Source organism: Schizophyllum commune (assembly GCF_000143185.2).
Source record: "Schizophyllum commune H4-8 unplaced genomic scaffold SCHCOscaffold_10, whole genome shotgun sequence".
Classification (NCBI taxonomy): Eukaryota; Fungi; Basidiomycota; class Agaricomycetes; order Agaricales; family Schizophyllaceae; genus Schizophyllum; species Schizophyllum commune.
Genome location: NW_026089547.1, coordinates 486834 through 512782, shown reverse-complemented (window position 1 = coordinate 512782; position 25949 = coordinate 486834). Strand labels below are relative to the sequence as shown.

Genomic DNA, 25949 nt, shown 5'->3' with positions numbered 1-25949 from the left:
GATGCTGAGATAGATGAAGTGACTTGCCTCGCTACTACCACGTCCAGAGGGATGATTGGTGCTCGCGCCTTGGGTTGACCTTGTCGCACCGAGTACTTACGCACAGGTGTTCGAGCGTCCCGCTGTGCATGTGCCAGCAGGTGATTGGGTTCGACGAAAACTTTCTTGTATGTCAGGCGATGCCCACAGCTCGCTCGTGGTGGGGTGAAGTAAGGACAATTATGTTGATTCTAATTCGGCCTGATGCGCGCTCCACGGGCCGAAGTCCGAAAATAAGCGCCGGGCGCTTACCGCCAACACGAGGCTTTCAGAAGACCGCACGCAGATATCGACGCCAGACTTGGAAGGGCATGGATATTTCCAGCGGCCACGGTAACAGTACATTCATGATAATATACAACAACCCCGTATTCTACAATGGAGTCCATTTTCTTTCCACAATCCACACATTAACCTCCGCAGATATTTTACTTAGAACTTCAGGACAATGCGGCCAGCGACGGCGCCCTGCTGCATGCCCTCGTAGACGCTGGTGAGTGCCGGCAGGTCCTTGAGGACGTACTTGCACTCGACCTGCCCGCGGGCGGCGATCTCGACGGCCTCGTAGGCGTCCTGGCGGTTGCCGACGTACGAGCCCAAGATGCTGATGCTCTGCGCAGAAGGTCAGATGTAGCTCAGGACACACCAATGCAAATGCGTACCTTGAAGACGGTGAAGAAGATAGAGGCCTCGAGACCGGCCTTGCCCGGGAGACCGACAGCCATGAGCGTGCCTCCGGGGCGGAGGTAGTCGACGGCCTGCGTGTAACCAGAGGGCGATGCCGTGGTCACGACCGCAGAGTGAGCGCCGAGGCCGCCAGTGATGGCCTTAACATCGGCGACAATGTCCTTCGACTCCCTGAAGTCGATGAACGCCTCTGCGCCAAGATCCAAGCAAAGCTTGCGCTTCTCATCACCAGTGTCTATGCGAATGTCAAAAGATCGTTGGGAACGAGGTATGAAGAAGACTGACCGATAGCAATGGGGCGGAGACCGCGGACTCTCGCGTACTGGATAGCCAAGTGACCGAGCCCTCCACCGGCACCGGGGAGCACGATCCAGTCGCCGAGGTTCGTCTGCGAGTACTTGATGGCGCGGTAAACGGTGACACCAGCGCAAAGGATGGAGGCGGCAGCATAGCTGTCGAAGCCCTCGGGGATGGGGGTGACGTGGTTGACGAAGGACACGACATATTCGGAGAAGGTGCCGTCGACGGTGTAGCCAGAGAGCTGGGCGTTGTAGCAGTTCTGCTCGCGGCCGTTGCGGCACTGCTCGCAGTTGAGGCAACTACGCGGGATTATCAGTCTGAATGCGAATTCGGTGTATGGGATCGACGCACGAGTTGGCGAGCCACTTGACACCAACACGATCGCCAACCTTCACGGGCGAGTTGGAAGTGTTCGCGCCTGCGATCCGAGATCAGTGAATGGGAAGTTGGGGAAATGCGGGGTAGACGCACCGATCGCGACGATGGTACCAACACCTTCGTGACCACCGATGAGCGGGGTCTTGGGCGGGACGGGCCAGTCGCCGAGAGCGGCGTGCAAGTCGGTGTGGCAGACACCCGTGCAGACCATCTTGAGCAAGCACTCGCCCGGCGCGAGCTCCTCGGGACGCTTGATGCGCACATCCTTGATCTCGATGGCGGCGCCGCTCTGGGGAACGACCGCGGCCTTCATCGTTTCGGGGACCTGGGGCGACATCTTTGCGTTCGAGGAAGTAGAGGAGAGGAAGCTGTGGTGTATAGGAGGTGTGCTGAATTCGCTGAGAGGCGATGGGGAACTTCTCTTCCGCCGTCTATCTGCCTTTTTATCCGCGCGCTCGCATGCGCGATCTTGTCAACAGGGTCAGGCAGCCGCGTGCGGCTCCAGGCCGTCGCAAATGGTGGCGCGCGAATCAGGCTTGAATCGCGATACAGATCGCTCTGGACGTGATGACATTGACCAAGACAGAGCGCGAGGGGGCATACGCAGCAGCGCGAGGGGTGGATCGCGGCCTGCCGAAGCCAGCGGCAGCCCGCCGAGGGTCACGCTGGCACTCTCCATAGGCTGACGGAGGGCCGGTCTGGCGTCGAGATCAGGTTTGTCCAGTACAGTCTCGCACGCACCTGGGATGGGAGTAAATTGGGGTCTAGAACTTGCATCACCCGCCCCCTGACGGGCCCCCGACCTGGACCAAATCGATAAGGAGGCGTTGTTGAAGGCGAAGGAGTCGAGGTCAGCTGGTAGATGCTGTCCAGGTTAGCCGTAAGTCCCAAGCATTCTGTGCGCTCCCGCTGTCCATTCGAGTCCCGACGGACTAGCGCTCGCTGGGGAGCTCTGGGGTAGTCCATACCGTTCGGAAAGCAGAGCGCGCTTAGGAGTAGTTGCCTACGCAATTGGAATATGATACGGTCGTCGGCACTTGTCCGAGATGTACCATGATAACGGGGAGGCTGAGTAGAGGAGGAGAGGGACTTGCACCAACCAGCGCATGAGTTCACGTTGTGCAATTGCGGGCTACATCGGCGTTTCAAGCCTTCTAGAAAACCAGCGGGGCATATTGGGTACAGATATATGCCACAGTCGTAGCCGTACATGGAGAGGACACGGTCCCGCCCTAGGGTGTGAGTGCCAGAAACAAGCTCAACTTCGGAGCGCGACGAGCCGGAAGTTTGGTGTGAGTCACTGTAGGTCCATTTTGAGGCGTGCGAAAGACCGCCACGAAGTGAGCAGCACGTGCAAAGTTCAACAATGCCAGCTGCCTCGAGGCGCTTTTGAACGCAACACGAGGCGCGCCGGCGCGGGCATTACGCGGTTGCGTCACAGGCTCTCCAGTATGGACGTCGGCGTACACGTTCCCGTTGCAAGTTTCGCGAAATTACCACTCGTGTCGCCCTCACAACTCGGCATGCTGTGTTCCGTGCAGTGAAGGCGCCTCCGGAGGTTCAAAAGTAGAGCGCGCGCCTGAGCAGTTCGCAGGCGCACCTTGCCCTTCTATTCTACCTCTTTCTATTCTTCTCACGCACGCCGCCACACGAGGGGACAGTCCCACAGCTCGCGCCTTAGCGACTCCCGTCATGTTCGTTCTCGGCGTGCTCGCTCTGCTTACGTCCGTCCGCGCCTACGATCTCGTGCGGGACTACTCAGGCTCTTCCTTCTTCGATCGGTGGGACTTCTACGGCTACTGGGACAACCTGGTGAGGGGTCCGATGACTCGGTCATTACAAGCTCAGCAGCTAACGAAGCGCTTCCCGCGACGCTTGCATTCCGTTCCTGCGTTCTCTCGACCTCATTCTGCGCTCATGTCCGCTCTCCCCGCCTTGCTCCGCTGAATGTGTATGCAGACGCTCGGTTCGTGGCCACCTTCGTTTGTGGCGATGACGTAGGGCGCTAACCACCTTATAGGCGATGTGTGGTGGCTCAACAGGAACGATGCGTTCTCGCAGGGCCTCACGTACATCAACAACGCCGGGAACGCAGTGTTGAAGGTTGACAACGAGCACGACGTCGCCTGGAACTACAAGCGGAACTCGGTGAGTGCGAGTTCGCGGAAAGTAGGTGGCGTGGAACTGAGGCAAGTCCGAAGGTACGGATTACAAGCCAGGACACCTACGCCGTTGGAAGCTTGTGGATCACAGACGTGGTGCATGTTCCTTATGGTGAGAATTGCCTTGGGACTTCACTTTGGGTAACATTGACCTGTCCCTCAAAACAGGTTGCTCTGGTAAGCGCCGAGCTTCTTGTGCAACCTTACACGGACTCTGACCCGCTTCGCAGTATGGGGCGCCATATGGACGAAGGGTCCCACCTGGCCCGACAATGGCGAGATCGAGTAAGTAACATATGTGGCGCGCCTCTTCAAGACGCTCCCAGCTTAATTCGTCCTACAGCATCTTTGAAACCATCAACCGCATGCCCATCAACCAGTACGCCTTGCACACGACCGAGGGTTGTATGAAGGACACGCCGGACAACCAAGTAGGTATGTACCAAGCGGCGCAGAAGTTCCATACATCGTTCACGCCGTGCACGAGAGTCGGATGCGTGGCGTGTCTCAGAGCTGTACTGACACCTTTACCGACAGGCACGACCGTCGTGGAGGACTGCTCGCAAGCTGCTGGCTGCACCGTCACCGAGAACTACGAGAACAGCGCCTACACAGGCTTCGCAGAGGCCGGCGGTGGCGTCTGGGCGACGCAGTTCGACGTTTCTGGGTGAGTGTGGCGCAGCAATAATCGTAAAATATGTGCTGATCATTCTCATAGAATTTAGTACGTTCTTCCATTCACACCAACGACGAGATGAACGCTGACTTCTGGTGGCATCATAGTATATGGTTTTGGAGCGTAAGTAGCACACATCGATAATCATGCTCGACGTGCTGAGCACCCGCAGCGCCCGAACGTGCCAGCGTCCATCACGCAGTCGACTTCGACGTCCGGCGTCGACCTCTCGGACTGGGGCCCGCCCTCGGCAGCCTTCCCTTCGACGACCTGCAACATAACCGAGTACTTTACGCCCCAGAACCTGGTTATCGATATAACGTTTGTCCCTTTTCCATTTATTGAGTATCGAGCGAAACCTTGACGTCTATGATGTTAGCCTCTGCGGTAATTGGGCTGGTTTGCCGGAGACCTACGCGGAGACCTGCTCTGGTGGTACGACTGGGCTTTGCGTGAGTAGTTCCCTCCATCGTCCAACACCTATCGCTCCCAACATTCCCAACTCTTCCCATTACCCCTTTTCCCTCGACCACCTCACTCACCCCCGCCCAGTACAACGACAACGTCATCGGCTCTGGCGCCAACTACAACGACGCCTACTTCGAGATCAAGAACATCCGCGCCTACACCACCGGCGGCGTCGCGCCCACGCCCACCGCCAACTACCAGGGGACCATACCCACCATCACCGGCACGTCGGCCTTACATAGTAGCACGTCGACGGTGGGCACGGCGCTCATCCCGACGCCGTGGTACTACCCGGGCGCGGCGGTGAGCGATGTGAGGGTGGGGATGGGGAATATCCTATTAGCTGTGGGGGCGATTGTGGCACTCAGTGGGTTTCTGCTTTGAGGGGGTCTGCAGTTGGAGATGAACTCCGTTCGAACGGCCACAGGGGCGCACCTGACGTTTTCGACGACTTATTTTGCTTTTTATGACATGGCTACGACAGTAGACGACTCCATGCAGGACGTGGTATTGTAGACTTTACTTATGCGGTTTGGATACGATTGACGCTGGACGGACTTGCAACGAACGATAGTAGACCGGAATATATCGGTCGTAAATGGTCGCGGAGTAGGGGTGTACTGGCAGGGTACGAGGGTCTTCGCGTAGGTGCAAGCGAGGGCGAGGCGGGGTAAGGATACGCTATTTCCCTCCCGCGACCTTCTTCATCTGTGCTAAGGTCTTGTCGACCTCCTCGATACTGCGGTCCAGAAGTTTTTGGTACTGTATTCGTCAATTAGTTGGTACTACAGGAAGTACCCACATGACACGCACCTCTTCCAGCTCGACTGAGTGCTTTTCGAACTTGCCCTTCTTGACACTGGTCTGCATCTGCTTGCGCAGTTGTACTCGCGTGTCTTCGGCCTTGCGCTGGGCTTCGGTGTGTAGACGCTGGCGCGCTTCAACTGTGGGTCTACCGAGGTTGGTCTGTCAGTGCAGAACGTGTATTCAGAATGAAGACACGCACTTCGGTATGGGGATCTTGATTGTGCGCACGTCCTGCCGCTGAGGCACAATATTGGGCAATTTCGACTCATAAAGGGCGCTCTCGACGGCTTTCATGGTCTACTAAAGTCACATGAGCGCGCTTCGCGTCGCCAAACTGAACCACTCACGGATTCGTCGAACAGAGTCACCAGCAGCGTCGAGCCCTCGCGCACGCCCACCGTCGCCACCTCTTCCAGCCGGTACTCCCCGCCCTCGATCTTCACGCGCACGGGGGAGAGCAGCTGCGGCGTCACGCGCCCACTCGCGCGCGCCTCCGCGCTCGCGCAGTCTTTGCGGAACCACTCGACCGCGGCCTTCATCTTTTCCTCCGCCTTGTCGTACTCCTGCTGCGCGGCCTCGTCCGCGAACTTCTGCTTCGAGTGCGGCACGAAGCTGGCGGTGGATTTCGGGCCCTTCGCCTTCTTGACGGGCTCTTCGTCGAGGAGCAGGTCATCCTTGGCGTTCTTCTTGCTGGCCTTTTTCGAAGCGTAGCGAACGGTCCGGGGTGCAACGGCGAGACCTGCTCGCGCGCTGAGGAGGCGAGGGGACGCGACGCGCCGGGCAGTGAGGCGGAGGAGGGAAGACATGCTGGAAATGAGCGACGGCGACGGACGTCGGACGGTGCTCGGAGCGGAAAGGTGATCGCGAATAATTGATCCGTCGTCGGCGTAAACACTGTTCAACAATGAACTTGTTCTTGACCTTCACAAGCTCAATGCTCAAGACTGCTTTTCTCGTCTTGGCTCGTAACTTGGCAGAATATGGAAGAAGATTATATACGAAAATGGAACATACGGCGCTGCTAGCGCCTCATCATTACTTCCTGCTTTTCAGACGATCCACCGGCAGTCTGCTAAGACTCACGTGTAGACACATCACATTTGCCTACAAGGGGCTTGTCGCGGATAGCTTTCTGACCTGGAAAGGTCGCCTCGGAGCGCTTTTGGGCATCAGATTTTGCCCCGCTATCGTTCAAGTAGCGAGATGAGTCACCCCAACCAGCGAGGTCTTCCCTTTTCGGACGCTATCGTCTGCACCGTTCGTCCCGTCCCCGCCTACTCGTCGCGCGCCTCCTGGATACCGCGCACTCTCTGCGCTCGGCGGGAGGATTATCATGCTGCCTGTGCAAGCGGCCATGCTCCGCTGCCAGCGAGCTGTACGGGTAGGTGGATAGTGGTGGGCGGCATATATAACGAAGGGAGGCGGATGTGGTGGTCCCATTGCTTGTTTGCTGCATCTCTCCCCCCTTTTCCCTTCACCTTTTCACCCAATTTAGATGAATTCCGTAAATTTCTTGAATGAGACGCTGGAGGCGACGTCCACCCTGGTCGCCCGCGCGGCCTCGTCCACCGGCCCATTAGGCGGTCGGTCACCTTATGGATATACACCCACCGACTGGATTTGTATCTTATTCCTCGTCTTGTATGGCATCTCGACTGGTATGTTGCCCCGCCTTCGAGGCTTGACTTTCTTCTTTGACCTGACCCAACTTTCGCAGTCCTCCACATCGGCGAAGCAGCAATAACGCGCTCCTGGTTCATCTATCCCACCGCCGTCCTCGCCGGAATCCTCGAACTTCTCGGCTGGGGCGCGCGATACGCAAGCTCGGGGAATGTGCATCTGAAGTGGGCGTTCCAAATGCAGATTACTTGCACGATCATCGGTCAGTGGATTCTTCGTTTGAGCGCCACTCAGGGATAACCTGACTGACTATCGCATGCGTGCAGGCCCTACACCACTTCTCGCTGCCAACTTTATAATTTTGGGAAGGATTATTGAGATCCTTGGACCCGCGTACAGTCGATTGAGTCCAAAGCGATGTAAGCCCACTCTTCCTGTACGCCCCGCGTTATCACTCGAACTTACCCGCACTGTTCAACAGACAGCGTGATCTTCTGCACGGGCGACGTCATCTCTCTCATCGTCCAGGGCCTCGGAGGTGGTGTCGCCTCTGCTGCCTTCGGGAAGGGCAAGAGCCCGGACAAGGGCGGCAACATCATGCTAGCAGGGATTTTGTTTCAGATGTGTGCGTAGCAATTGTTTCTTTCTGATCTTCCAACCTCCCTCCTTGGCTCGTCCCACTCGACCGATGGCTCAAGCGCTCTCCAGTCTGCCTCATTATCTTCACATTGTGCTTCATCGAGTACTTCGTGCGCTACTTCGCCGACAAGCCCGTCAAGTCGCTCGAGCAGCCGGCGAAGCGGAATCCCATGTCGCAGAACTTGAAGCTGATGTCGTCAGGATTGACGTTTACTATTCTGGTCATCTTTGTGCGGTACGTACAAGCGCGGACTCGACTGCCCTGAGTGCGCTGACAACGGCTTGCATAGGTCCATCTACCGGACAATCGAGTTGTTGGATGGCTGGCAAGGTCGCATTATCACGACAGAGGTGTACTTCGGTGAGTACCTTCCACTGCATTCGCTTGTGTATCCATTGCTGACCGACAAATCAGACGTGATGGACGGCGCGATGATTATTCTTGCGACGTACTGCCTGAACTGCATCCACCCAGGCTTCCTGTTGCGGAAGCAGACAGCAGGCGAGAGGATCAAACTCGATTCATTGGGTGCGTAGTTGATTACACTGAAGCACTGCGTTCCGCGGGCCATCTACTGAGATTAATGACAGAAGGCACTGGTTCGGTGGATACTCGCACCGATGCAGTGAATGCGTGACGGCGGTTCTTTCTCATCGGACTTGGGATAGGGATTTTTGTATACCTGTACATGATAATTTGTTGTCTACGTACTTACTTCTCGCTCTTTATTCTATCCTAAGAAGACGTCTCCAAAACGAACTGAGGCGTGGAAACTAAGAAGACCTCCACGTGCCGGTCATAAACAATGACGCGAGTCATCCGAGAAGCGCGTGACAGGTCGCGGACCCGACGCGTGACAAATTGGCGCGTCTTGTCACAGATCAGTCACGCTCATTTGGCCATTCCATTGTGTGCTATGACCCTGCTGTTGACCACAACCACCATCCAGCATGTCTGAACTGTCGCCGGCGCAGCTCGTCGCGCTCGCAAAGACGACCTTGGGGCTGCCCCAGACGTCGCCTGTGAGTCCCTCGTCGCCGTTGCCACCATTCGTGTTGTTTATGCTGAGACCGTACGTACTAGGATCGCGCCGTCCCGCGAGCATACCTCAACGAACTGAGCATACACTTGAGTCTGTATCCGAATGAGACGAACGTGCGTTTGCCACACCTCTTCAATGAGCTCAGCCCCACTGACCGCGCCCGCCAGTTTCGCGTTACGCTCCAGCCCAATGTGGCATGTGAGTGCCGTCACCGCGGTCCGCGGCGTTCCCAAGCTCAATCACTAATCTTGCCTAATGCAGTGGGGGAAATAACGTGTCTGCACCCAGCGTGCCAGGCCAAGACCCTGAAGCTCCAACCGCGCTTCAGAGCCCCGGATGGCGGGCTGAAAGACGGGATCGGCTCCTTGAGCGTGTATCGCGTGCGTGATGCGTTGTCGGACTCGCGGAACGTGTACTGAACGTGTATCTGCAGCGCCATATTGAGAATGACGCGTCGCACAAGACGCGCCGCGGCAAGAATGAGATCGTGAAGCGCGAAGTGGTGCGTTGGACCCCATATATGCGCGATCAAAGGCTCATGCGATACATGTAGATCGACGACTTCGCGCCCGACAACTCTCCCCTTGCCGGATCCAGCTCCAACCCGATGCGTCTTAAGGGTGGTGCGCTTAGCCGCGACCCATCCAATGCTAGCTTGTCGCGCAAGAAGAGCGTAGGCGCAAAGCCTAAGGGCGGCGTCAAGCCAGAGCCCTCCGAGCCCACCATTCCCAAGAAACGCGTCACGAACGATGCCTCTACCAGCGCCAGTGCGCGCAAGGCCGCGACCTCCGCCCCCAAGCGCATCAAGACCGAGACTAGCTTTGTGTCTCGTCACTCATCGCCAGAGAACGTTCGCAGCGTCGAGGATATCCGCGAAGAAATCGAGGCCGTGTCCATCGAGATCGCCGAGCTGCAGCGCAGCCTGTTCCGCATGCGCCGCAAGGTCAGGCCGACCAAGGCAGAGCAGACGCGCACCCGCAAGCTCGACTCGAAGCTCAAGGACCTGAACGACAAGAAGGAGCGTCTGAATGCGTCGCTGCCGACGCTCGCGCCGAGCTCACCTCTGAGGCGCACGAACTCGCACGTGTATGCCGACCTGTCCTTCAAGCGCCGACCCGTGGACCAGAAGCCGGTTCTCCAAGGCCTGAGCACAAGCGCGAACCCGTTTCCCGGACGCGTCAAGCCAGAGCCCATCGTCGCCCCCCTGCCGCCCATCAGACGCTTGCCCGTCAAGCCAGAGCCGAGCTCCTCAAACGTCAAGCTCGAGTCTCCTTTTGCGAAGGTATCTCGCCCTAAGCCGCGTGCTGCTGTCCGCCGGCGGTCGTCCCCCGTCGCCTCGGGGTCCGATGTCCACCTCCCGCCATCCAGCTTGCCGCCCTCGAGCGACTTCGACTACGACATGGACGTCGACTCGGATGGGGCCGACGTGATGCCCGAGACCATCCTGAACAAGTTTGGCGAGGCGATCCCCAACATCGCGCCCGTCGGCGGCTGGGAGAACTTCGACGCCGAGGGCAACTTCCACGGTCGAGGCAGGGACCACTTCCAGGGGCCGCAGGCCAAGGCAGACGAGTAAGTCAAGTCGAGTATATGCGCATATATGCGGGCTGATAGACACCGACAGCATCGAGAAGTTCCTCGTCGAGGCAGGCAACTCGGAGCAGTTCGAGGACAACGCGACGGTCGACCAGGCGCAGAAGAAGCTCGGGATGAAGAACCAGTACCAGCTGCTCGATGGGATGCAAGTGCCGCTCATGGCTCATCAAGCCATCGGTGTGGCGTGGATGGTCGACCGGGAGCGCTCGAAGATGAAGGGCGGCTGCCTTGCGGATGAGATGGGCCTGGGGAAGACCGTGCAGATGTAGGTGTCGCTGTTGACTTAGGTCGGCGGAGACTGATTGGGTATATGCAGGATTGCGACCATGGTCTTCAACCGCTCGAAGGACAACAACTGCAAGACGACGCTCATCGTTGCGCCGGTGGCTCTACTGTCGCAATGGACGCTCGAGATTGAGATGAAGACGGCTTGCGGGTTTGAATGCGTGATCTATCACGGTAAGGCTGCCTCTCGTTTGCGCTCGCACGCCTGCTGACATGCTCGCAGGGAGCACGAAGCCGAGGTCGAAGAAGGAGCTCCTCTCTTACGACTTTGTGCTGACGACGTACGGGACGCTGGCAAATGGTACGTCACGGCATACAATACCATTCCTGCTCACGCTCATCGGCCTCGCAGAATGGCCCGACTGGGAGAACGAGATGAAGAAGAAGGAGAAGGCGCTGCGCAAGAAGACCAAGGGCCAGGCTAGCTCCGACGACTTTATTGTCGACGACAGCGACGACGAGCCGATGACCAAGAAGAGCAAGGGCAAGAAGATGACGAAGGGGCTGCTCTTCCAGGTTGACGTATGTGTTCCCTCATCGCCTTTTTCGTCTGGGAGCTCACCGTAGAGCGTTAGTGGTACCGCGTCGTCCTGGACGAAGGGCAGAACATCCGCAACCGGCGTACTCGTGAGTTGTCCTCCTACATGTGCGATTGCATCGTGCTCAAATTCTGTGCAGGTGTCTCTCGTGCTGTGACTGACCTTCAGTCCGAGTTCCGTTGGGTGCTCTCTGGCACGCCCATCATCAATGGTCTGCAGGACGCATACGGGATGTTCCGCTTCCTCAAGGTTCGCCCTTGGTATGACTTGAAGGAGTTCCAGGTATGTACATTCACCCTACCATATTTTGTGTCGCTGACGCTCCTTTCAGCAACACATCGGTCTTCTGGAGCGCAAGAATCGTGAGTATTCATACTTTCTCCGCCTGACGTGGGCTCACATCCTCGCAGCGCAACTCGCCGTCTCTCGTCTGCAGGCCATCTTCCGCACCTGCCTCCTCCGCCGCATGAAGAACACGAAGCTCGACGGCAAACCACTCATCGATCTCCCGGAGAAGGTCGTCGAGCTAACGAGGCTGATCTTCTCCGAGGAGGAGCGGTCGGTGTACACCCAGGTCGAGACAAGGACTCAGAACCAGTTCAACCGGTTCTTGCGTGCGGGGACGGTGCTCAAGTGAGTCGAGCGCTTCGACTTTGTGTAGCTTATAGCTGATGCGCCGAACAGGAACTACCACCAAGTCCTCGTGCTTCTGCTTCGCCTTCGCCAGTGCTGCGTACACCCTTGCCTCATCCAGGAGGATATGAACGCCTTCGTGTCGGCCATCGAGGCCGCTGTCGACGACCCCGAGATTGCGACTGAGCTCAACCGCGCGCTTCGCAAGGAGGGCGCCGAGTTCGTGCAGAAGGTCAAGGATAAGCGGAAGGAGGTGGCACTCGCGCGCATGGCGGCTGAGAAGGAGGTAAGTCGTGTGTATGGATACACCTCTGGGCATGAGTTGACCGCGTCCCGTAGTCCGAGGATGCCACCGTCGAGCCAGAGGAGTGCCCCATCTGCTTCGACAACCTTACGGATGCGGTGATCACCAAGTGCATGCATGTTTACTGTGCTGGATGCATCCACGACGTTCTGGCCACGGCCCGCGTCGAGAACGATGACGAGAAGAAATACAAGGCGGACGAGCGTCCATGTACGTGCTTTCTCGCGAGATCCTCCCACATGGCTGACATTTTATTGCAGGCCCTTCTTGCCGGGAGCCCATCTCCAAGGACAGGCTTTACAAGCGTGAAGCTTTCGAGCCTACGGACGACGAGCTCAATGGCCGTGTCAAGAAGGAGGAGGCCGAAGTGATTGACATCGAGGATTCGTCGGACGAAGAGGATAACGACGACGATGAGGACTACAAGGATCCCAAGGGCAAGGGTAAAGCTAAGGCCTTGCCTCGGCGTCGCTCCACTCGCACCAGGCGCCCCTCCAACAAGATGCGGATCGACTCGGAGGACGACGGCTACGGGGCGGACGACATTGAGTCTGAGCCGGAGTCCAACAGCGACGATGACGACTACGACGACGACATGAGTGACTTCGTCGTCGAGGCGGACGAAGACGAGGAGGAGAAGGACCTCCAGCGCGCGCTCAAGCGTCAGGCCAAGTCGCGGGCGAAGGGCAAGGGCCGCGCGATGGTCGTCGACGACTCCGACGACGAGGTCATCTATGGTTTGCCCAAGAGGAAGCCCGCGGCCGCGGCGCAAGGTGAGGGTGAGGAGAAGGCCGATCTCATGTCGAGGTTCTTGCCGTCGACGAAGATGAAGTACATGATGGAAGCTCTAGGTGAGTCTCTTGCATGAACTGGAGAGATGATGTCTAACTGCGTATCAGAGCGTCTGTTCAAAGAGAAGCCGGATGAGAAGGTCATCCTCGTATCGCAGTGGACCACTGCTCTCAGCTTGCTCTCCGACTACTTGTCCGAGCGCCACATCGCCCACGTCAAGTACCAGGGCGACATGAGCCGCAATGCTCGTGACGCGGCCGTCCGCGCCTTCATGGCCAAGGATAAGGCCAAGGTCATGCTCATGTCCCTCAAGTGCGGTGGTAAATACTACACTTCCTCAGCTCTCCGCACATCCTCACACATCCTGCAGGTGTCGGGCTCAACCTCACTCGCGCCAACAACGTCATCTCCCTCGACCTCGGGTGGTCGGAGGCGGTGGAGGCGCAGGCTTTCGACCGCGTGCATCGCCTCGGCCAGACGCGCAAGGTGCGCGTCGAGCGCCTTGTCATCGACAACACCGTCGAGGACCGCATCCTCGGGCTGCAGGAGCGCAAGGCCCTGCTTGCGGACGGCGCCCTCGGTGAGGGCAAGGGCAAGAAGATTGGTCGCTTGTCTGTCAAGGAGCTCGCTAACTTGTTCGGTCTGAACATGCGCGGCGAGCGCTTGCGTGACGAGGACTAAGTCTAGAGTGCTGGCCTTGCTTGCCTCCCCTTCTTGCTTTCTGCGCTGGTATTTTCACTCGCGTTGGCTTGCTTGACCATCTCGCGTGCCCCGGACAGCATACTTTCTCCCTTCTAATTTGCTGTGCTTATTTGTTGATTACCGGTAGATGAATCCTTGCTATGCTCTTCTTATCGTAGACAACCCACCTATTGTGTATCGTATTACGCTTTCCTCCCAGGTTGAATCCAGTCGTCTTGCTCGTTACGTTCGAAAATGCGCCTTCTCAAGGGTTTCATGACCGTCCTACAGCGTTGTTTGGAGGACATTGAAGATTCGCAGTCCGAGTGAAGACATGTCGTACGAAGTCTTCCTAAGAGGTGAAGGTCGTTGCCGAGATGCATGGCGACAAACCAAAGCCACGCCACCGTCGTGCCACGCGACGAGCCGGATGGTAAAGCTGAGGTCTTGACGAGCCACGTGCAAAGTTCGGAACACAGACAATACGATTTCAAGCGACAGTTACACACAAAGATGGGGGCATAGTAGTAGTACAGCGATCAGACATCGAGGGACACGTTAGGGAGACAAGAACGATGCGCCGCGGGGACTGTCGTGCGAGTCGTGAGCGACGGCGTCGAGCGGCGCAGGAAGCCGGCGTACCTTTGTGCGGCGCGACTGCCAGTGGTGAGGAGCGTTGAGCGCTTAGGCCTTGGTGGTGCCGGAGCTGCCGCCTCTGCCGCCGCTGCTTCCGCCCTTCCCGTCCTTGCCCCTGCGGGAGGTGTCCTTCTTCGGCGCGCCAGGGTTGTACTGCGATGAAGTGGGTTAGCCGGGGAGCCGGCCCCGCAGATGTTGAACGCGAACGCAGCGGAGGATACATACGTTGACCGAAGACGGGCAGATAGACTGACCACAATCGCTGACTTTGATGTTGGGGGTCGCCCTACCGTCGGTGCTTGTGAACGTGCACATCTATCGGGACAACAGTCAATCTCGACAGCGAGCGAGGGCGAGGGTTGTGGGAAGACGGCTTACTTCGTGGGTTGGATAGGAGTTGTGTGTTGTGCGGCTGACTTTGAGGGGAGAGTAGACGATGAGGAGGCTTGTCTGGAGGACTCTCCCTCTAGCGCTGCCTCTTATATACCCGTCATTCTGGGTGAAAAGAAATTGTTAACGCAGCATGCGCGGCACCGTAGTCGATCCGTTCGAAAGAGGGGCTGTCCCGGATTCTGGCTGGCAGCCGAGTGCGGTCCCGGATGACTCGCTCAGCATGGCTTCGATGCTGTTCCCTCGAGTCCCACAAGTGAAGAGGGCGAACATGACCAAAGCTGTGAACAACTCGCGGTGGGCGCCAGCCTCGAGATGCTAGTCTCGGGACCCCGCGAGTAGCAATACAAAACACAGTTCGCTGCTCCTTCGAGGAGTCAGCAAGGTTCGTCACACTGGATCGCAGATGAGGGCGAAGGGCAGAAATCATTGAGGGATACAAAGCGGCGCTTACCGGCGTGCTTCGTTCTCCCCCTTTGGCAGCCTCTCCGTGGTCGCACTCCAGCGTCGCAGTCTGCGCTTCGTGCTCCATTCGGTGCACAACGAGACCCAGGTCGAGCGAATTCGTCCTAATCCCTGTGGTGTCCTGTCAAGAGAATCAAGGTCGCGGAGTAAAGCTTGACCTATGACGATTCCTAATGCGATTCAGAGGTCAGAATCATTCGGTCCGCTTGCGTGTACAAGAATTTACGAATGCGAAGCGTTGCCCTCCTAAGGGACGACTCGAGCTCCGACCAGACGTTCCCTCGAGACGTTAGATGAGGTGGTCTATGACCATAGGGGTTTGCGCATGGCTTCGTTCTATTCGTCTGTCGATGGAGAACATACTCTGAATGTAGGAGACGCTCAATAAAGGGATCTAGGACTCCTGAGTGTTGAGCGTCGGGGGTGCGTCCGGTGTTGTTGATCAGACTCATGAAAGCGGAAGCTAGAAGCGGATTATCGGACCGGCCACCCGAGCCTTGTCCTTCTGGATATTTCAATTCGTCTATCCCACAAACCCGACTCCGCCCAGCACACGAAGACGCCAGGGTCTCCTGCTGCTGACCGACAACCGAACGTCCGGTGCTTGATAACTTCAATTTAACCGCGGGAAGCTACCTCTCTTTTGGGTCCCAGATTACACGAAGGCTGTTCAATACATCAACTTCAAGCCAGTCGCATGGATTAGTAGTGAGTTCACTGTTTTCCGGATATCGCAAGTGCCGCCGAGTCGCGCCGTAGTTCATGCGCATTTGAAGTCCAACACAAGTTCTCTCTGCCTCTCTGATGTATTAGTGAGTCACATAATTTGAAGCCTACTATCAACCTGCGGTCGCCGTTAGCGCCTAATCTCGGGTCCTTGCCTTCGCAGAAGAGTCCTTCATCCGACTCTTTCAGCCATTCGGGTCCTGAATAACAGTCTTCGCTTGCCCTACGCCATTGCTTGCCCTGCGTTATCGCTTGCACGAGCCTGTGGCTACGCTCACGACGCGCGCAGGCACGCTTAGCAAGATGCCTCATGCCACACACGCAAAGCGCATCGCATCCAGCGAAGGACGTCTGTGCAGCGGCATGACTCACGGCCAGACACCATCATGGGCTTGATGCGCTGGCTTTGCTCAGCGCGTAGTTGTGACCTTCACTGATCGCCACATCAGGCGCGCGCGATGCGAGACTATCATATCCCCGGCAGTCGTGGCTCCAATGGAGCAGTCGCGGCGCGTTCGTACAATGGAGGCGCAAGTGTGACACTGCGTACGACAGAGCGGCGACATGGCTGATCCCTCGACGAGAGCATGATCTTCCTGAGTCTTGTATAGTCCTTTGCCCTACGAAGTGCCCCTGGCGAGCTTGGCATCTCGGGATTAGGACGAATGCGCTCGACCTGGGTCTCGTTGTGCACCGAAGGGAGCCCGAAGCACAGACTGCGATGCTGGAGTGCGACCACGGAGGCTGCCGAAGGGGGAGAACGAAGCATGCCGGTAAGCGCCGCATCCCTCAATGCTTTCTGCCCTTCGCCCTCATCTGCGATCCAGTGTGACGAACCTTGCTGACTCCTCGAAGGAGCAGCGAACTGTGTTTTGTATTGCTACTCGCGGGGTCCTGACTAGCACCTCGAGGCTGGCGCTCATTGCGATTTGTTCACAGCTTTGGTCATGTTCGCCCTCTTCACTTGTGGAACTCGAGGGAACAGCGTCGAAACCATGTTGAGCGAGTCATCCGGGACCGCACTCGGCTGCCCGCCAGAATTCGGGACAGCCCCTCTCGAATGGATGCCGTGGTCCACACACGACTACGGTGCCGCGCATGCTGCGTGAACAATTTCTTTTCACCCATAATGACGGGTATATAAGCAGCAGCGCTGAGGTGAGAGTCCTCCAGACAAGCCTCCTCATTGTCTACTCTCCCCTCAAAGTCAGCCACACAACACACAACTCCTATCCAACCCACGAAGTAAGCCGTCTTCCCACAACCCTCGCCCCCGCTCGCTGTCGAGATTGACTGTTGTCCCGACAGATGTGCACGTTCACAAGCACCGACGGTAGGGCGACCCCCAACATCAAAGTCAGCGATTGTGGTCAGTCTAACTGCCAGTCTTCGGTCAACGTATGTATCCTCCGCTGCATTCGCGTTCAACATCCGCGGGGCCGGCTCCCCGGCTAACCCACTTCATCGCAGTACAACCCTGGCGCGCCGAAGAAGGACACCTCCCGCAGGGGCAAGGACGGGAAGGGCGGAAGCAGCGGCGGCAGAGGCGGCAGCTCCGGCACCACCAAGGCCTAAGCGCTCAACGCTCCTCACCACTGGCAGTCGCGCCGCACAAAGGTACGCCGGCTTCCTGCGCCGCTCGACGCCGTCGCTCACGACTCGCACGACAGTCCCCGCGGCGCATCGTTCTTCTCTCCCTAACGTGTCCCTCGATGTCTGATCGCTGTACTACTACTATGCCCCCATCTTGGTGTATAACTGTCGCTTGAAATCGTATCATCTGTGTTCCAAACTTTGCGTGACCCGCAAGAACCTCAACTTGGCCAGCCAGCTAGCGTCTCGAGGTCGTAGCATCGTCCTCGCAAGATACTCGACGCTTGCATGACCGCAAGTTGTTGTTAAACATTCGGCCACCAATCAAGAACACGCCTAGACTCGTTCTTCATATCTTGAGAGCTACGCCAGATCAGCCGGCATACCTTTATATATTGAGAAAATCTACTTCGCGTTTGGACGCCGAACGCGCGCTGAGCTATGGGCTTTCTCAAGGTATACCCCAAGCCAAATACATCACGACCGCTGTCTACCGTTGGCAAGTCAAGCTACAACAAATTCAAGCAGAATTCAATGCGCGCGATGAAGGCCCGGCAATCCAATTAGGTGATTCGAACGACCGCCACCGATATATCGTCACGGTAGTAGGCTGGATCCGCATGTGTCGTGACCAAAGCATCCGCCATCTTTTCCCGATCCATTCCAAAGAGAGCGTTTCTAATGACACGATCCGCGACGTTGTCGCTCGCCGCCGGTGCCATCATATCGTGCCCAAGCTTGTCAAAGAGCAACTTGGCCGATGCAGTGTCCAAACCACTATCAGTAGCGAGCGCGACCATGGCGCGCGTCTTGGACTCCTCGCTTTCAAGCTTTTCCAAAGCGAGGCGAAGACCATCTGAAGACATGATGAGGACATCACCTGGCGCGAGAGCACGTCGAACGACTGTTGGCGTGGAGGATATGTATGGAGGGTGAAGATGGCCGCGGTTCTGCCAATCCTCGATGTTGTTGGTGCCCAGGTAAGATGGGTACGCGTAGGTAAGAATTTTCGTGGTAAGGCGCAAGCCGACCTTCATCGGGAAGTCACCGAGTGCTGTTGTGTAGGCAGAATTTTAGTCGCTAGCTTTGATCGATGGAGAGGCTACTGACCACGGGTGACGGCGAGATATCCCAGATTGCGTCTGTTATAGACAACAGATGGCTCGCCGGGGTGCTCAGCTTGCAACCGGGAAACCTCCGCGGGGTTATCGCAATTGTGAAAGTCGTTCAGAATCTCGCATTGAACCTGGCCGTCGACGACGCGACCAATCACTGCGTGGAGAGCGCCTTCTTCAGCAGAGTAGAGTATACGGCCGAAGATCACCCGCTTACCTGCCTCCGAGTCCCCCAATGACGCTACCCACAAATTCTTCTTATCCTTGTCCACAAAGCAGACAAGCGCCGTGGAGCCAACTATCGTACGCCTGCCGGCCATAAAAATGGGATCATCCCGCGTGTATCCGATGATCTCGAAGACCTCCGACGAGTCGTCCCAAAGCGGGTCGTCCCAGTTGGTGTCTGCACCTTGTGGGAAATGCTTCAAAAAGTCGTGGAGTAACGAGGCATCGAAGTCTTCTATGCCTTTGATGAGAGCCTCCTCGACTGCCGCAGATATATCGACAGCGTTAGTTGAGGAGACATTGCGAGAGATACGTTCACAGAGCTGTTGAGGCAGGACCTTGGCGGCGTAATCAGACAACTCGTCCGTGTAATGACCTGCAGACGCGCTCAGTCAGGCAGAAGCCTACAGTTTGAGGGCGGAAAACGCACCATCGAAGATGGCGATCAGCACGCCCAAAGCGCAGGAGTGAATGGCGATCCTATCCTCGCTCACAGCCTTCAACCCGCGAAGGGACGAATGATGGACCTCGAGGCCCACTTCATCAATCGCATCGATTCCAGAGGTGCACAAAGCGTTGTATGCAGCGCCGAGGTCGGCTTCAGCGACGTTTACTGAAGATTCTGGCGCGGCTGTCATGGTTGCGGAAGAGCACCGTGTTGGATGGTCAGGTGATTCAGCAGCGTGTTGAACTTTCACTGCCATCAGAATCAACGAAGGTGTTTGCCACGTGTGGACCTACACGACCAAACACAGTTCAACAGAGTGGTCACGTTCAACTTACTCGCCGGGCTCAAGCTTTTCTCGTCTCATACGCCGCAGAATTTGTCTTTGGTAGCCTTGGTCTCAGTATTGCTCAAGGCACGATAACACATCCGTGCAGGCATGTAATCTATCACAGAAACAAGGGCCAGAGAGTCAGGATGTGCGAGGTCCGGGATCATAGTAGCGATGCTGTAGTACGGCCTTTAAGGCGAGTGTAATCGTAGACAGCACATACCGTCGTCCCCATGTGCGCATAGCCAACTTAACATTTAAGCAGGCAAGCCCACTCGCGAAATCCCAGGGAACACAACCTCCCTGCATGGGGCGCTCCTGGCCTTTCGGAATTCCTTCATGTGGACTATAAATATGTGGTCATACCATTAAAAAAAAGGCTCGTTCGATGAGCAGATTCGGGTAAGGCCGAAGGTGGAAGCCTCTAGCCATGCGACTACTGGTCAACTTGCAGTTCCGTCTTCTTCAGGATCGTATGATGCCGCGTGTCGCAGGAGCGCAGGTACTGACCATTGTATGTCGCATTGACCAGAAGAATGTCGAACTAAAGACGCGGAGACGTGTCAGCCGTGTGTGTGACAGAAGTGGTTGTAGACATAACGAGTCCGCTGAGGCGATCGACCGACTGCAGCCAGGCATCCCCAAAGGCGGGCTTACGCACTTGGGAGGGAGTATATACATAACAGCAGTCCAGGTTCACTGCAGAGGTTCTGCGATGAGGAACAACCAGAAGAAGGGAGGGGGTCGAGAGCGACAGTGTTGACGAAGCACGAGAGCTGCTCTCTTGAAAAAATCAGACGGAGGGGCGGGAAGAGACTGTCTGCGCCCTGTGGGTACCAGTAGCAACGTTCGAAGATACGCACTTCGAATATTAGTCAGTAATGCAGCGCGGCGCCTATCAGGAAGCTCCCAGGAGCCGGGTCCGAGCCATACGTTGGCCTTCCAAAGGATCGTGTCGTGGTGAACTCTATGCGGGGTGCCACAGCTATGGTATGACTCACCAAGTCCTTGATACATTGGCGATAGCGCCGAATGGTGATCTTGCTCGGTTCAGGGATATATTGCGCTGTTGTAGACGCATTCAGTGGATTGGCCATGAAGTGGGCATCGTGCCGCATGGCGAAATTGGTCGATGGGACGCCTGCCACGTATCAAAATAAGGTGACACATCTAATAGAGTCATGTGAGACCCAGATTTCGGGTAGCTTCAAGTCGTGCAGAAGACAAGGGCGCGCGCAGATGAAGACGAGGTGCGAGTTTTTTGATAGTTTGCTGTCGAAAAGCGCTGACTCGGACCTCGACATCTGCATTGCCATCTTCAAGCGGACCCTCGTCCTAGCAACACTAGATGGTTCTTCTGCTTGTAGACCGAGTCAGCTTTGCAGAAGCGACGAGAGATGAGCTAGCACACAATGGAAGCCGGTGACAATTGATCATTTCACTCACTGATCTCGGAGGCCGTCCGTTCGCAAACGACCAGGAACTATTGATACGCAGCACATCGAAGATTCCTATATGAGCCAGGATGATGCCGTTGCAGGCTTGAGAAAGCTGTAGGGAAATGAGGAACGACTCGATGATAGTTGACCCCATCGGGTTGGCGCCCACGCGGTCACAACGTGGCGCGTCATCCAATCTCCTTTTCCGCTGTCTGTCCGAACGTTCATATCAAGATGACTTCGCAACCTCACCCTCATCTAGTGTGCTACATTCCTTGGCGACGCACACCTGATTAATGCTCTCGAAAGTCTCCTCGGAACTGTGCGTGCTGCAGTCACCGCTGAGACTCAGCCTACCTTGGCGCTGACGATGTGATTCAGAGCGGCCTTCGTAGTGGCGCTTTCGCCATCAGAGTCACGGTCCGGCGGCCTCGAATTGACGGAACGCGCTTCGACTTCTGATAGACAATAGTCCCTGGTCTCCGCACTCGTTCCGGGCCCCGGCAAATGCAGCGACCGAACTCAGCGATCAACAGTGTGAGCTAGTTCCTGCAATTCGCCTTCTAATTGCAGTCGTGCTCTAGCGTGAACGGACCTCGGAACAAGACGAAATCACGGAAGGTGATGTTGACCTTGTCTGCTCCGCGCTACTCGACAATAAAGACTAGCATCATTCTACCCCACATCTTCTTCCGCGCGTCTGTTCTCTACGGGACCCTTGTGCTGTGGCGCCCGGAGATCTACCTCGATATACACCTGTGGATTAGGCCTGCACTGCGGTCCCGATGGCGAGCGCCCACTTCGTGACCAATATATCCGGTGAGTCAACACCTCCTTTCTCATCGAGGGAGAACATCGTTCGGCACTGTCTGTTTTGCGCTCGCAGGGCCTAGCCAAGTCATAGCCGTGAAACTCCGCTCTGTGCGCAACCATTTCTTCGAGACTATCTTGGCGCCGGAAGGCATCCTAACAGGCGCCTAATTGATTTCCTGCTACCAACAAATTCTCGTATATTACTGGGGCATATAAAAGCAGACGTCGCCATCCAGAGTGGCCAGTCAGTAGTGCGCCTTACTTTTTTTTCTCACCCCGTGCCTCATATTTCCAAGGCAAGTCTCCTTCGTTCTTCCCCCACTTCCCCTCTCTGTACTATCTCGAGGCGTCTCTCGGAGGCTGACCCAGCGTGCAGTAACTATGTGCCAATGGCAGAGCAACGGGAGTGCCACACCTATCAAGGTGGCGGATTGCGGAAAGGCCGACTGCACTAGCTCCGCCAACGTGAGCGACGACCCTCCAAGGTCGACACTTGGCTCATCTAATATTTTCTATTCAGTACGGTGGCCGTCGTCATAGGCGGTCGGGTGGCGATCACAACGGCGGAGCAAGTTCTGCTATTCACGACCTTCCTGTCCTTCCATTCCACTTTCTGTGAACTCCGGATTTGTTGCACGTATGGTCGATTCTCGTGAAGGCAGGAGCTCACCATCGGGAGTATGATAGCCGTTGGGATTGTAGGGCTTGGCGATGGGGATGTACACTCATACCATACTACTACTTCGACTACAATCGTTGACTGGGTACCAAACATCGCACGAGCATCAGTCAGGCCGTTTAAGCAAGTGATAGCTCAGCCTTGTAGATCGACAATGACTACGGAAATATCGTCGCGATATCGCTCCGACGTCCCAGTCAGCGCAAGCTCAGCTGCCATCTTGTTCAAGTCCGCGCCGAAAAGCGCATTCCTTATGACAAAGTCTGCAGAGTTTGTACTCTGGCTTATCGGGATGAAGTCGTGCCCGAGCTGATCACGGAGGCGCGTCAAGACAGGCTTTAAGCTCGGATTCCCTGTAACTGCGAGCGCGACCATGGCCTGCGTCCTCGCATCCTCGATCGGGACAGCCTCCAAGGACATGCGGAGACCATCCGAAGCAAAAAGAAGGACATCGCCAGGTAAGAGTGCGTGACGATGAACAGTCGGCGTGGATGAGATGTAAGGAGGGTGAAAGTTCCAACGTCTCTGCCAGTCTTCGATGATATTGGTGCCAAGGTAAGACGGATACGCGTAGCTCAAGACCCTTGTTGAAAGGCGTAGGCCAACCTTCAGGTGGAAATCGCCAAGCGCTGTCGTACACGTAGGGTAAGGTAGTGTCTTCGTGCGTCAGAACCATACGACGCACCTCGAGTAATTGCCAACTTTCCCATGGTGCGCCCGTTGTAGACAACGGGTGGCTCGTTGAGGTGCTCGGCTTGTAGGCGGGCGACTTCGACCGGATTATCGACGTTGTGCAAATCGTTCAGGACTTCACATTGGAGATGGTCATCGACGACGCGGCCGAGAACTGCGCGTAAGAAGACCTCCTGAGTACAAGGCGTATGCAGGCCATATAGGTCAATGGCTTACCCGCCTCCGAGTCTCCCAAGGACGCTACCCAGAGGTTCTTCTTCTCTCTATCGATGAATCCGACGAGCGCCGTAGAGCCGACGATTGTACGTCTAGCGGCAACAAACACAGGGTCTTCCCTCGAGTATCCGAAGATGTCGAAGACCTCAGCCGGATCGTCCCAAAGTGGATCGTCCCAGTCGGTGTCTGCCCCCTGCGGGAAATGCTTCAGGACATTGTCTAGAAGCGAGGCGTCGAAGTCTTCGATGCCTTTGACGAGCGCCTCTTCGACGGCGGTGGAGATATCTGCACCGCCGCCTGACGAGATGTTGCGCGAGATGCGGTCGCATAGTTGTTGAGGAAGGACGTTGGCAGCGTAGCTAGATAGTTCGTCGGTGTAGTGGCCTAAGCGGTTGTTAATTTGTAAGAGTCCAGACACTAACACTGTGATGAACGCCAAGTACTTACCGTCGAAGATCGCGATCAAGACTCCGAACTCGGACTCGCATATGGAGATCCTGTCCTCGCTCGCGGCCTTCAGGCCACGTAGGGACGACTGATGAATCTCGAGACCCATCGCCTCTATGGTGATGATTCCGCGAGTACACATCGCAGCATAGGTCGCCTCCAAGTCTGCCAAACTTGGCGCGCTCGAGGGCTGAGAGGTCGTTGGCACAAGTGACGTCTCCTGCGCAGGATCTCCCACGCAATCGGAAGGCCTCCTGCCACCAAAGGCGAGTACGACGATAGAGATATCATCACGGTATCGATCTTCTGGATTATCCTCGGCCAGAGCAAGCTCCTCAGCCCTCTTGGTCTCATTCGTACCAAATAGGGCATTGCGTATGACGAGGTCCGCCATATTTTCGCCAATTTTCACGGGAAGGAAGTCGTGACCAAGTTGGTCCGAAAGAATCTGTACTGAAGCACCAACGTCGTGGGCGTTGGCAGCAGCGAGAATACCGATGGAAGACTGTACTTTGTTGTCTACCACGCCCTGCCTCGTCAAAGCATTGCGCAGACCATCAGAGGCGAGGACAAGATGGTCACCAGGTAAGAGGGCGTATCGCTGGATGGTCGGCGTAGAAGAAATGTAAGGTGGATTGACGTGCCCGCGGCTCTTCCAGGCGTCGACGGTCTCATCGAGAAGATAGGATGGAAATGCACAGTCGAGAATGCGCACCGCAAGGTCCAAGGGAACTTTCGCCTGGAAGTCGCCCAGTGCTATCACGGACGAAGTCAGTGGATGCTGATCAAATCACCAGAGCAAGCTTACCGCGAGTAACAGCTAGCCAGTCAAGAGTGCGACCTTCATATACGACGGGTGGCTCATTAGGATGTTCGGCCTGCAGCCGTGCAGTCTCCGCGGGGTTGTCCGAGTTGTGCAGCTCGTTCAAGGCTACAAAATGCATTCCCTCATCGTCGACGCGACCAAGGACTGTGAACCGTCAGAAAGGTAATCACTTGCAAAGGACAATGAACGCTCACCTGCCTCCGAGTCTCCCAAGGACGCGACCCAGGCATACTTACTCTCCTTGTCGACGAACGCAACCAGAGCAGTAGTCCCAACGACAGCACGCCTAACACGCCTGAATCTCTCATCCTCCTTCGAGCGCCCGATTCGCTCGTACACATAGAAAGGGTCCTCCCAGTACTCGTCTGACCAGTCGGTCGCAGCGCCGTCGGGAAAGAGCTTATAGACTTCGTTGATCAGCGACGCGTCGAAGTCCTCAATGCCCTTCGTCAGGGCAGCTTCAACGGCAGTGGATATATCACTGGGACTCTGCGAGAGATTGCTTGCGATACGTTCGCAGAGCTGCTGGGGAAGGATCTTGGCGGCGTAATCAGAAAGTTCGTCGGATAGATGCCCTGCATGAAGCGTGAATGAGGCTGGCAGCGCCTACTGAGCGTCCTTTACATACCGTCGAAGATAGCAATCAAGACTCCAAGGTCGCACTCTTGAATCGCGATCCTGTCCTCGTTCGCCGGCTTCACGCCGCGAAGAGACGAGTAGTGGACATCGATGCTCATTGCGCCTACAGCTGTAATCCCGCGAGTAGCCAACGAAGCGTAGGTGGCCTCGGAGTCGACCGAGCTCGGTAATCTAGATGGCTGCGAGGGCAGAGACGTCGTTGTTAGGGCATGCGCAGAATTCTTCGTCGTTTGAGCGGAAATCGGGCTGACGTTGCGATCGACAACGACGATGGAGATGTCATCCCGGTAACGATGTTCTGGATTGCCGTCAACCAGAGCCAGCTCTTCCGCGATCTTGCCTTCATTCGTGCCGAAAAGGGCGTTCCGTATGACAAGGTCCGCCACATTGCTACTGGATCTTGAAGGGAGGAGCTCGTGACCAAGGCGGTCTGAGAGGGTCTGCAACGAGGCAGCGACTTCAAAGGCGCCGGAAGCGGCAAGCGCGATGATTGAAGACGGCACTTTGTCGTCTTCCACGCCTCGGCTCGTCAAAGCGTTACGAAGGCCGTCAGAGGCGAGGACAAGGCGATCGCCAGGTAAAAGGGAACGGTGCTGAACCGTGGGCACGTTGGAGATGTAAG

General features: G+C 56.5%; 9 protein-coding genes across 9 annotated transcripts; 4 read left to right on the top strand and 5 right to left on the bottom strand.

Moving 5' to 3' along the window:
• Positions 1 to 204: 204 nt before the first annotated feature.
• On the bottom strand, positions 205 to 1814 carry SCHCODRAFT_02636349 (GroES-like protein). Its single transcript, XM_003029014.2, has 5 exons — positions 1498 to 1814; positions 1378 to 1444; positions 1012 to 1325; positions 702 to 961; positions 205 to 651 (listed from the first exon to the last, which is right to left on the bottom strand). Exons 1-5 carry the CDS (start codon positions 1739 to 1741, stop codon positions 472 to 474), a joined length of 1065 nt encoding a protein of 354 aa, XP_003029060.1. The 5' UTR covers positions 1742 to 1814; the 3' UTR covers positions 205 to 471.
• A 984-nt stretch (positions 1815 to 2798) lies between these two features.
• SCHCODRAFT_02680311 (glycoside hydrolase family 16 protein) lies at positions 2799 to 5226 on the top strand (the record flags this gene model as incomplete). The annotated part of the gene is made up of 14 exons (XM_003028700.2): positions 2799 to 3216; positions 3364 to 3370; positions 3425 to 3552; positions 3606 to 3678; positions 3735 to 3743; positions 3797 to 3851; positions 3910 to 4001; positions 4104 to 4233; positions 4285 to 4290; positions 4350 to 4365; positions 4415 to 4563; positions 4622 to 4694; positions 4795 to 5013; positions 5107 to 5226. Exons 1-14 carry the CDS (start codon positions 3097 to 3099, stop codon positions 5224 to 5226), a joined length of 1197 nt encoding a protein of 398 aa, XP_003028746.1. The 5' UTR covers positions 2799 to 3096.
• Positions 5227 to 5391: 165 nt separating this feature from the next.
• SCHCODRAFT_02512851 (ribosome recycling factor) lies at positions 5392 to 6056 on the bottom strand (the record flags this gene model as incomplete). Its single annotated transcript, XM_003029015.1, has 4 exons — positions 5392 to 5472; positions 5524 to 5662; positions 5717 to 5814; positions 5865 to 6056. The coding sequence occupies 4 exons, from the start codon at positions 6054 to 6056 to the stop codon at positions 5392 to 5394; spliced, it is 510 nt and encodes a 169-aa protein (XP_003029061.1).
• A 956-nt stretch (positions 6057 to 7012) lies between these two features.
• On the top strand, positions 7013 to 8527 carry SCHCODRAFT_02550942 (RTA1-domain-containing protein; the record flags this gene model as incomplete). Its single annotated transcript, XM_003028701.2, has 8 exons — positions 7013 to 7175; positions 7235 to 7399; positions 7464 to 7556; positions 7619 to 7762; positions 7846 to 8011; positions 8067 to 8137; positions 8192 to 8305; positions 8368 to 8527. 8 exons carry the CDS (start codon positions 7013 to 7015, stop codon positions 8412 to 8414), a joined length of 963 nt encoding a protein of 320 aa, XP_003028747.2. The 3' UTR covers positions 8415 to 8527.
• Positions 8528 to 8712: 185 nt separating this feature from the next.
• SCHCODRAFT_02550939 (uncharacterized protein) lies at positions 8713 to 13898 on the top strand. The gene is made up of 19 exons (XM_003028702.3): positions 8713 to 8799; positions 8861 to 8932; positions 8987 to 9017; positions 9081 to 9199; positions 9253 to 9321; positions 9373 to 10391; positions 10444 to 10680; positions 10732 to 10874; positions 10924 to 11001; positions 11053 to 11222; positions 11276 to 11327; positions 11379 to 11521; positions 11571 to 11601; positions 11650 to 11872; positions 11924 to 12158; positions 12212 to 12386; positions 12437 to 13027; positions 13076 to 13288; positions 13339 to 13898. Exons 1-19 carry the CDS (start codon positions 8728 to 8730, stop codon positions 13647 to 13649), a joined length of 3984 nt encoding a protein of 1327 aa, XP_003028748.1. The 5' UTR covers positions 8713 to 8727; the 3' UTR covers positions 13650 to 13898.
• A 215-nt stretch (positions 13899 to 14113) lies between these two features.
• On the bottom strand, positions 14114 to 15592 carry SCHCODRAFT_01158954 (uncharacterized protein; the record flags this gene model as incomplete). The annotated part of the gene is made up of 8 exons (XM_003029016.3): positions 14114 to 14238; positions 14292 to 14438; positions 14511 to 14600; positions 14664 to 14780; positions 15130 to 15251; positions 15299 to 15310; positions 15367 to 15443; positions 15504 to 15592. The coding sequence occupies 7 exons, from the start codon at positions 15590 to 15592 to the stop codon at positions 14334 to 14336; spliced, it is 612 nt and encodes a 203-aa protein (XP_003029062.1). The 3' UTR covers positions 14114 to 14238; positions 14292 to 14333.
• A 732-nt stretch (positions 15593 to 16324) lies between these two features.
• SCHCODRAFT_01158953 (uncharacterized protein) lies at positions 16325 to 17661 on the top strand (the record flags this gene model as incomplete). Its single annotated transcript, XM_003028703.3, has 7 exons — positions 16325 to 16412; positions 16478 to 16639; positions 16806 to 16971; positions 17015 to 17111; positions 17175 to 17264; positions 17337 to 17483; positions 17537 to 17661. The coding sequence occupies 6 exons, from the start codon at positions 16325 to 16327 to the stop codon at positions 17439 to 17441; spliced, it is 708 nt and encodes a 235-aa protein (XP_003028749.1). The 3' UTR covers positions 17442 to 17483; positions 17537 to 17661.
• A 174-nt stretch (positions 17662 to 17835) lies between these two features.
• Positions 17836 to 19442, bottom strand: SCHCODRAFT_02636333 (protein serine/threonine phosphatase 2C). The gene is made up of 4 exons (XM_050345911.1): positions 19230 to 19442; positions 18792 to 19175; positions 18570 to 18731; positions 17836 to 18513 (listed from the first exon to the last, which is right to left on the bottom strand). The coding sequence occupies exons 1-4, from the start codon at positions 19435 to 19437 to the stop codon at positions 18023 to 18025; spliced, it is 1245 nt and encodes a 414-aa protein (XP_050198426.1). The 5' UTR covers positions 19438 to 19442; the 3' UTR covers positions 17836 to 18022.
• A 3093-nt stretch (positions 19443 to 22535) lies between these two features.
• On the bottom strand, positions 22536 to 24004 carry SCHCODRAFT_02550927 (protein serine/threonine phosphatase 2C; the record flags this gene model as incomplete). The annotated part of the gene is made up of 4 exons (XM_050343674.1): positions 22536 to 23135; positions 23192 to 23353; positions 23416 to 23799; positions 23863 to 24004. The coding sequence occupies 4 exons, from the start codon at positions 24002 to 24004 to the stop codon at positions 22642 to 22644; spliced, it is 1182 nt and encodes a 393-aa protein (XP_050198425.1). The 3' UTR covers positions 22536 to 22641.
• Positions 24005 to 25949: the final 1945 nt, after the last annotated feature.

Coding starts and splice junctions, on each gene's coding strand:
- SCHCODRAFT_02636349 (XM_003029014.2), bottom strand. CDS start 1,741: ATGTCGCCCCAGGTCCCCGAAACGATGAAGGCCGCGGTCGTTCCCCAG. Junction 1,445..1,497: donor TGGTACCATCGTCGCGATCG/GTGCGTCTACCC, acceptor CTCGGATCGCAG/GCGCGAACACTTCCAACTCG. Junction 1,326..1,377: donor GTCAAGTGGCTCGCCAACTC/GTGCGTCGATCC, acceptor AATCCCGCGTAG/TTGCCTCAACTGCGAGCAGT.
- SCHCODRAFT_02550939 (XM_003028702.3), top strand. CDS start 8,728: ATGTCTGAACTGTCGCCGGCGCAGCTCGTCGCGCTCGCAAAGACGACC. Junction 11,522..11,570: donor ATGACTTGAAGGAGTTCCAG/GTATGTACATTC, acceptor CGCTCCTTTCAG/CAACACATCGGTCTTCTGGA. Junction 13,289..13,338: donor CATGTCCCTCAAGTGCGGTG/GTAAATACTACA, acceptor CACATCCTGCAG/GTGTCGGGCTCAACCTCACT.
- SCHCODRAFT_02636333 (XM_050345911.1), bottom strand. CDS start 19,437: ATGACAGCCGCGCCAGAATCTTCAGTAAACGTCGCTGAAGCCGACCTC. Junction 19,176..19,229: donor GCTGATCGCCATCTTCGATG/GTGCGTTTTCCG, acceptor GCGCGTCTGCAG/GTCATTACACGGACGAGTTG. Junction 18,514..18,569: donor ATATCTCGCCGTCACCCGTG/GTCAGTAGCCTC, acceptor CCTACACAACAG/CACTCGGTGACTTCCCGATG.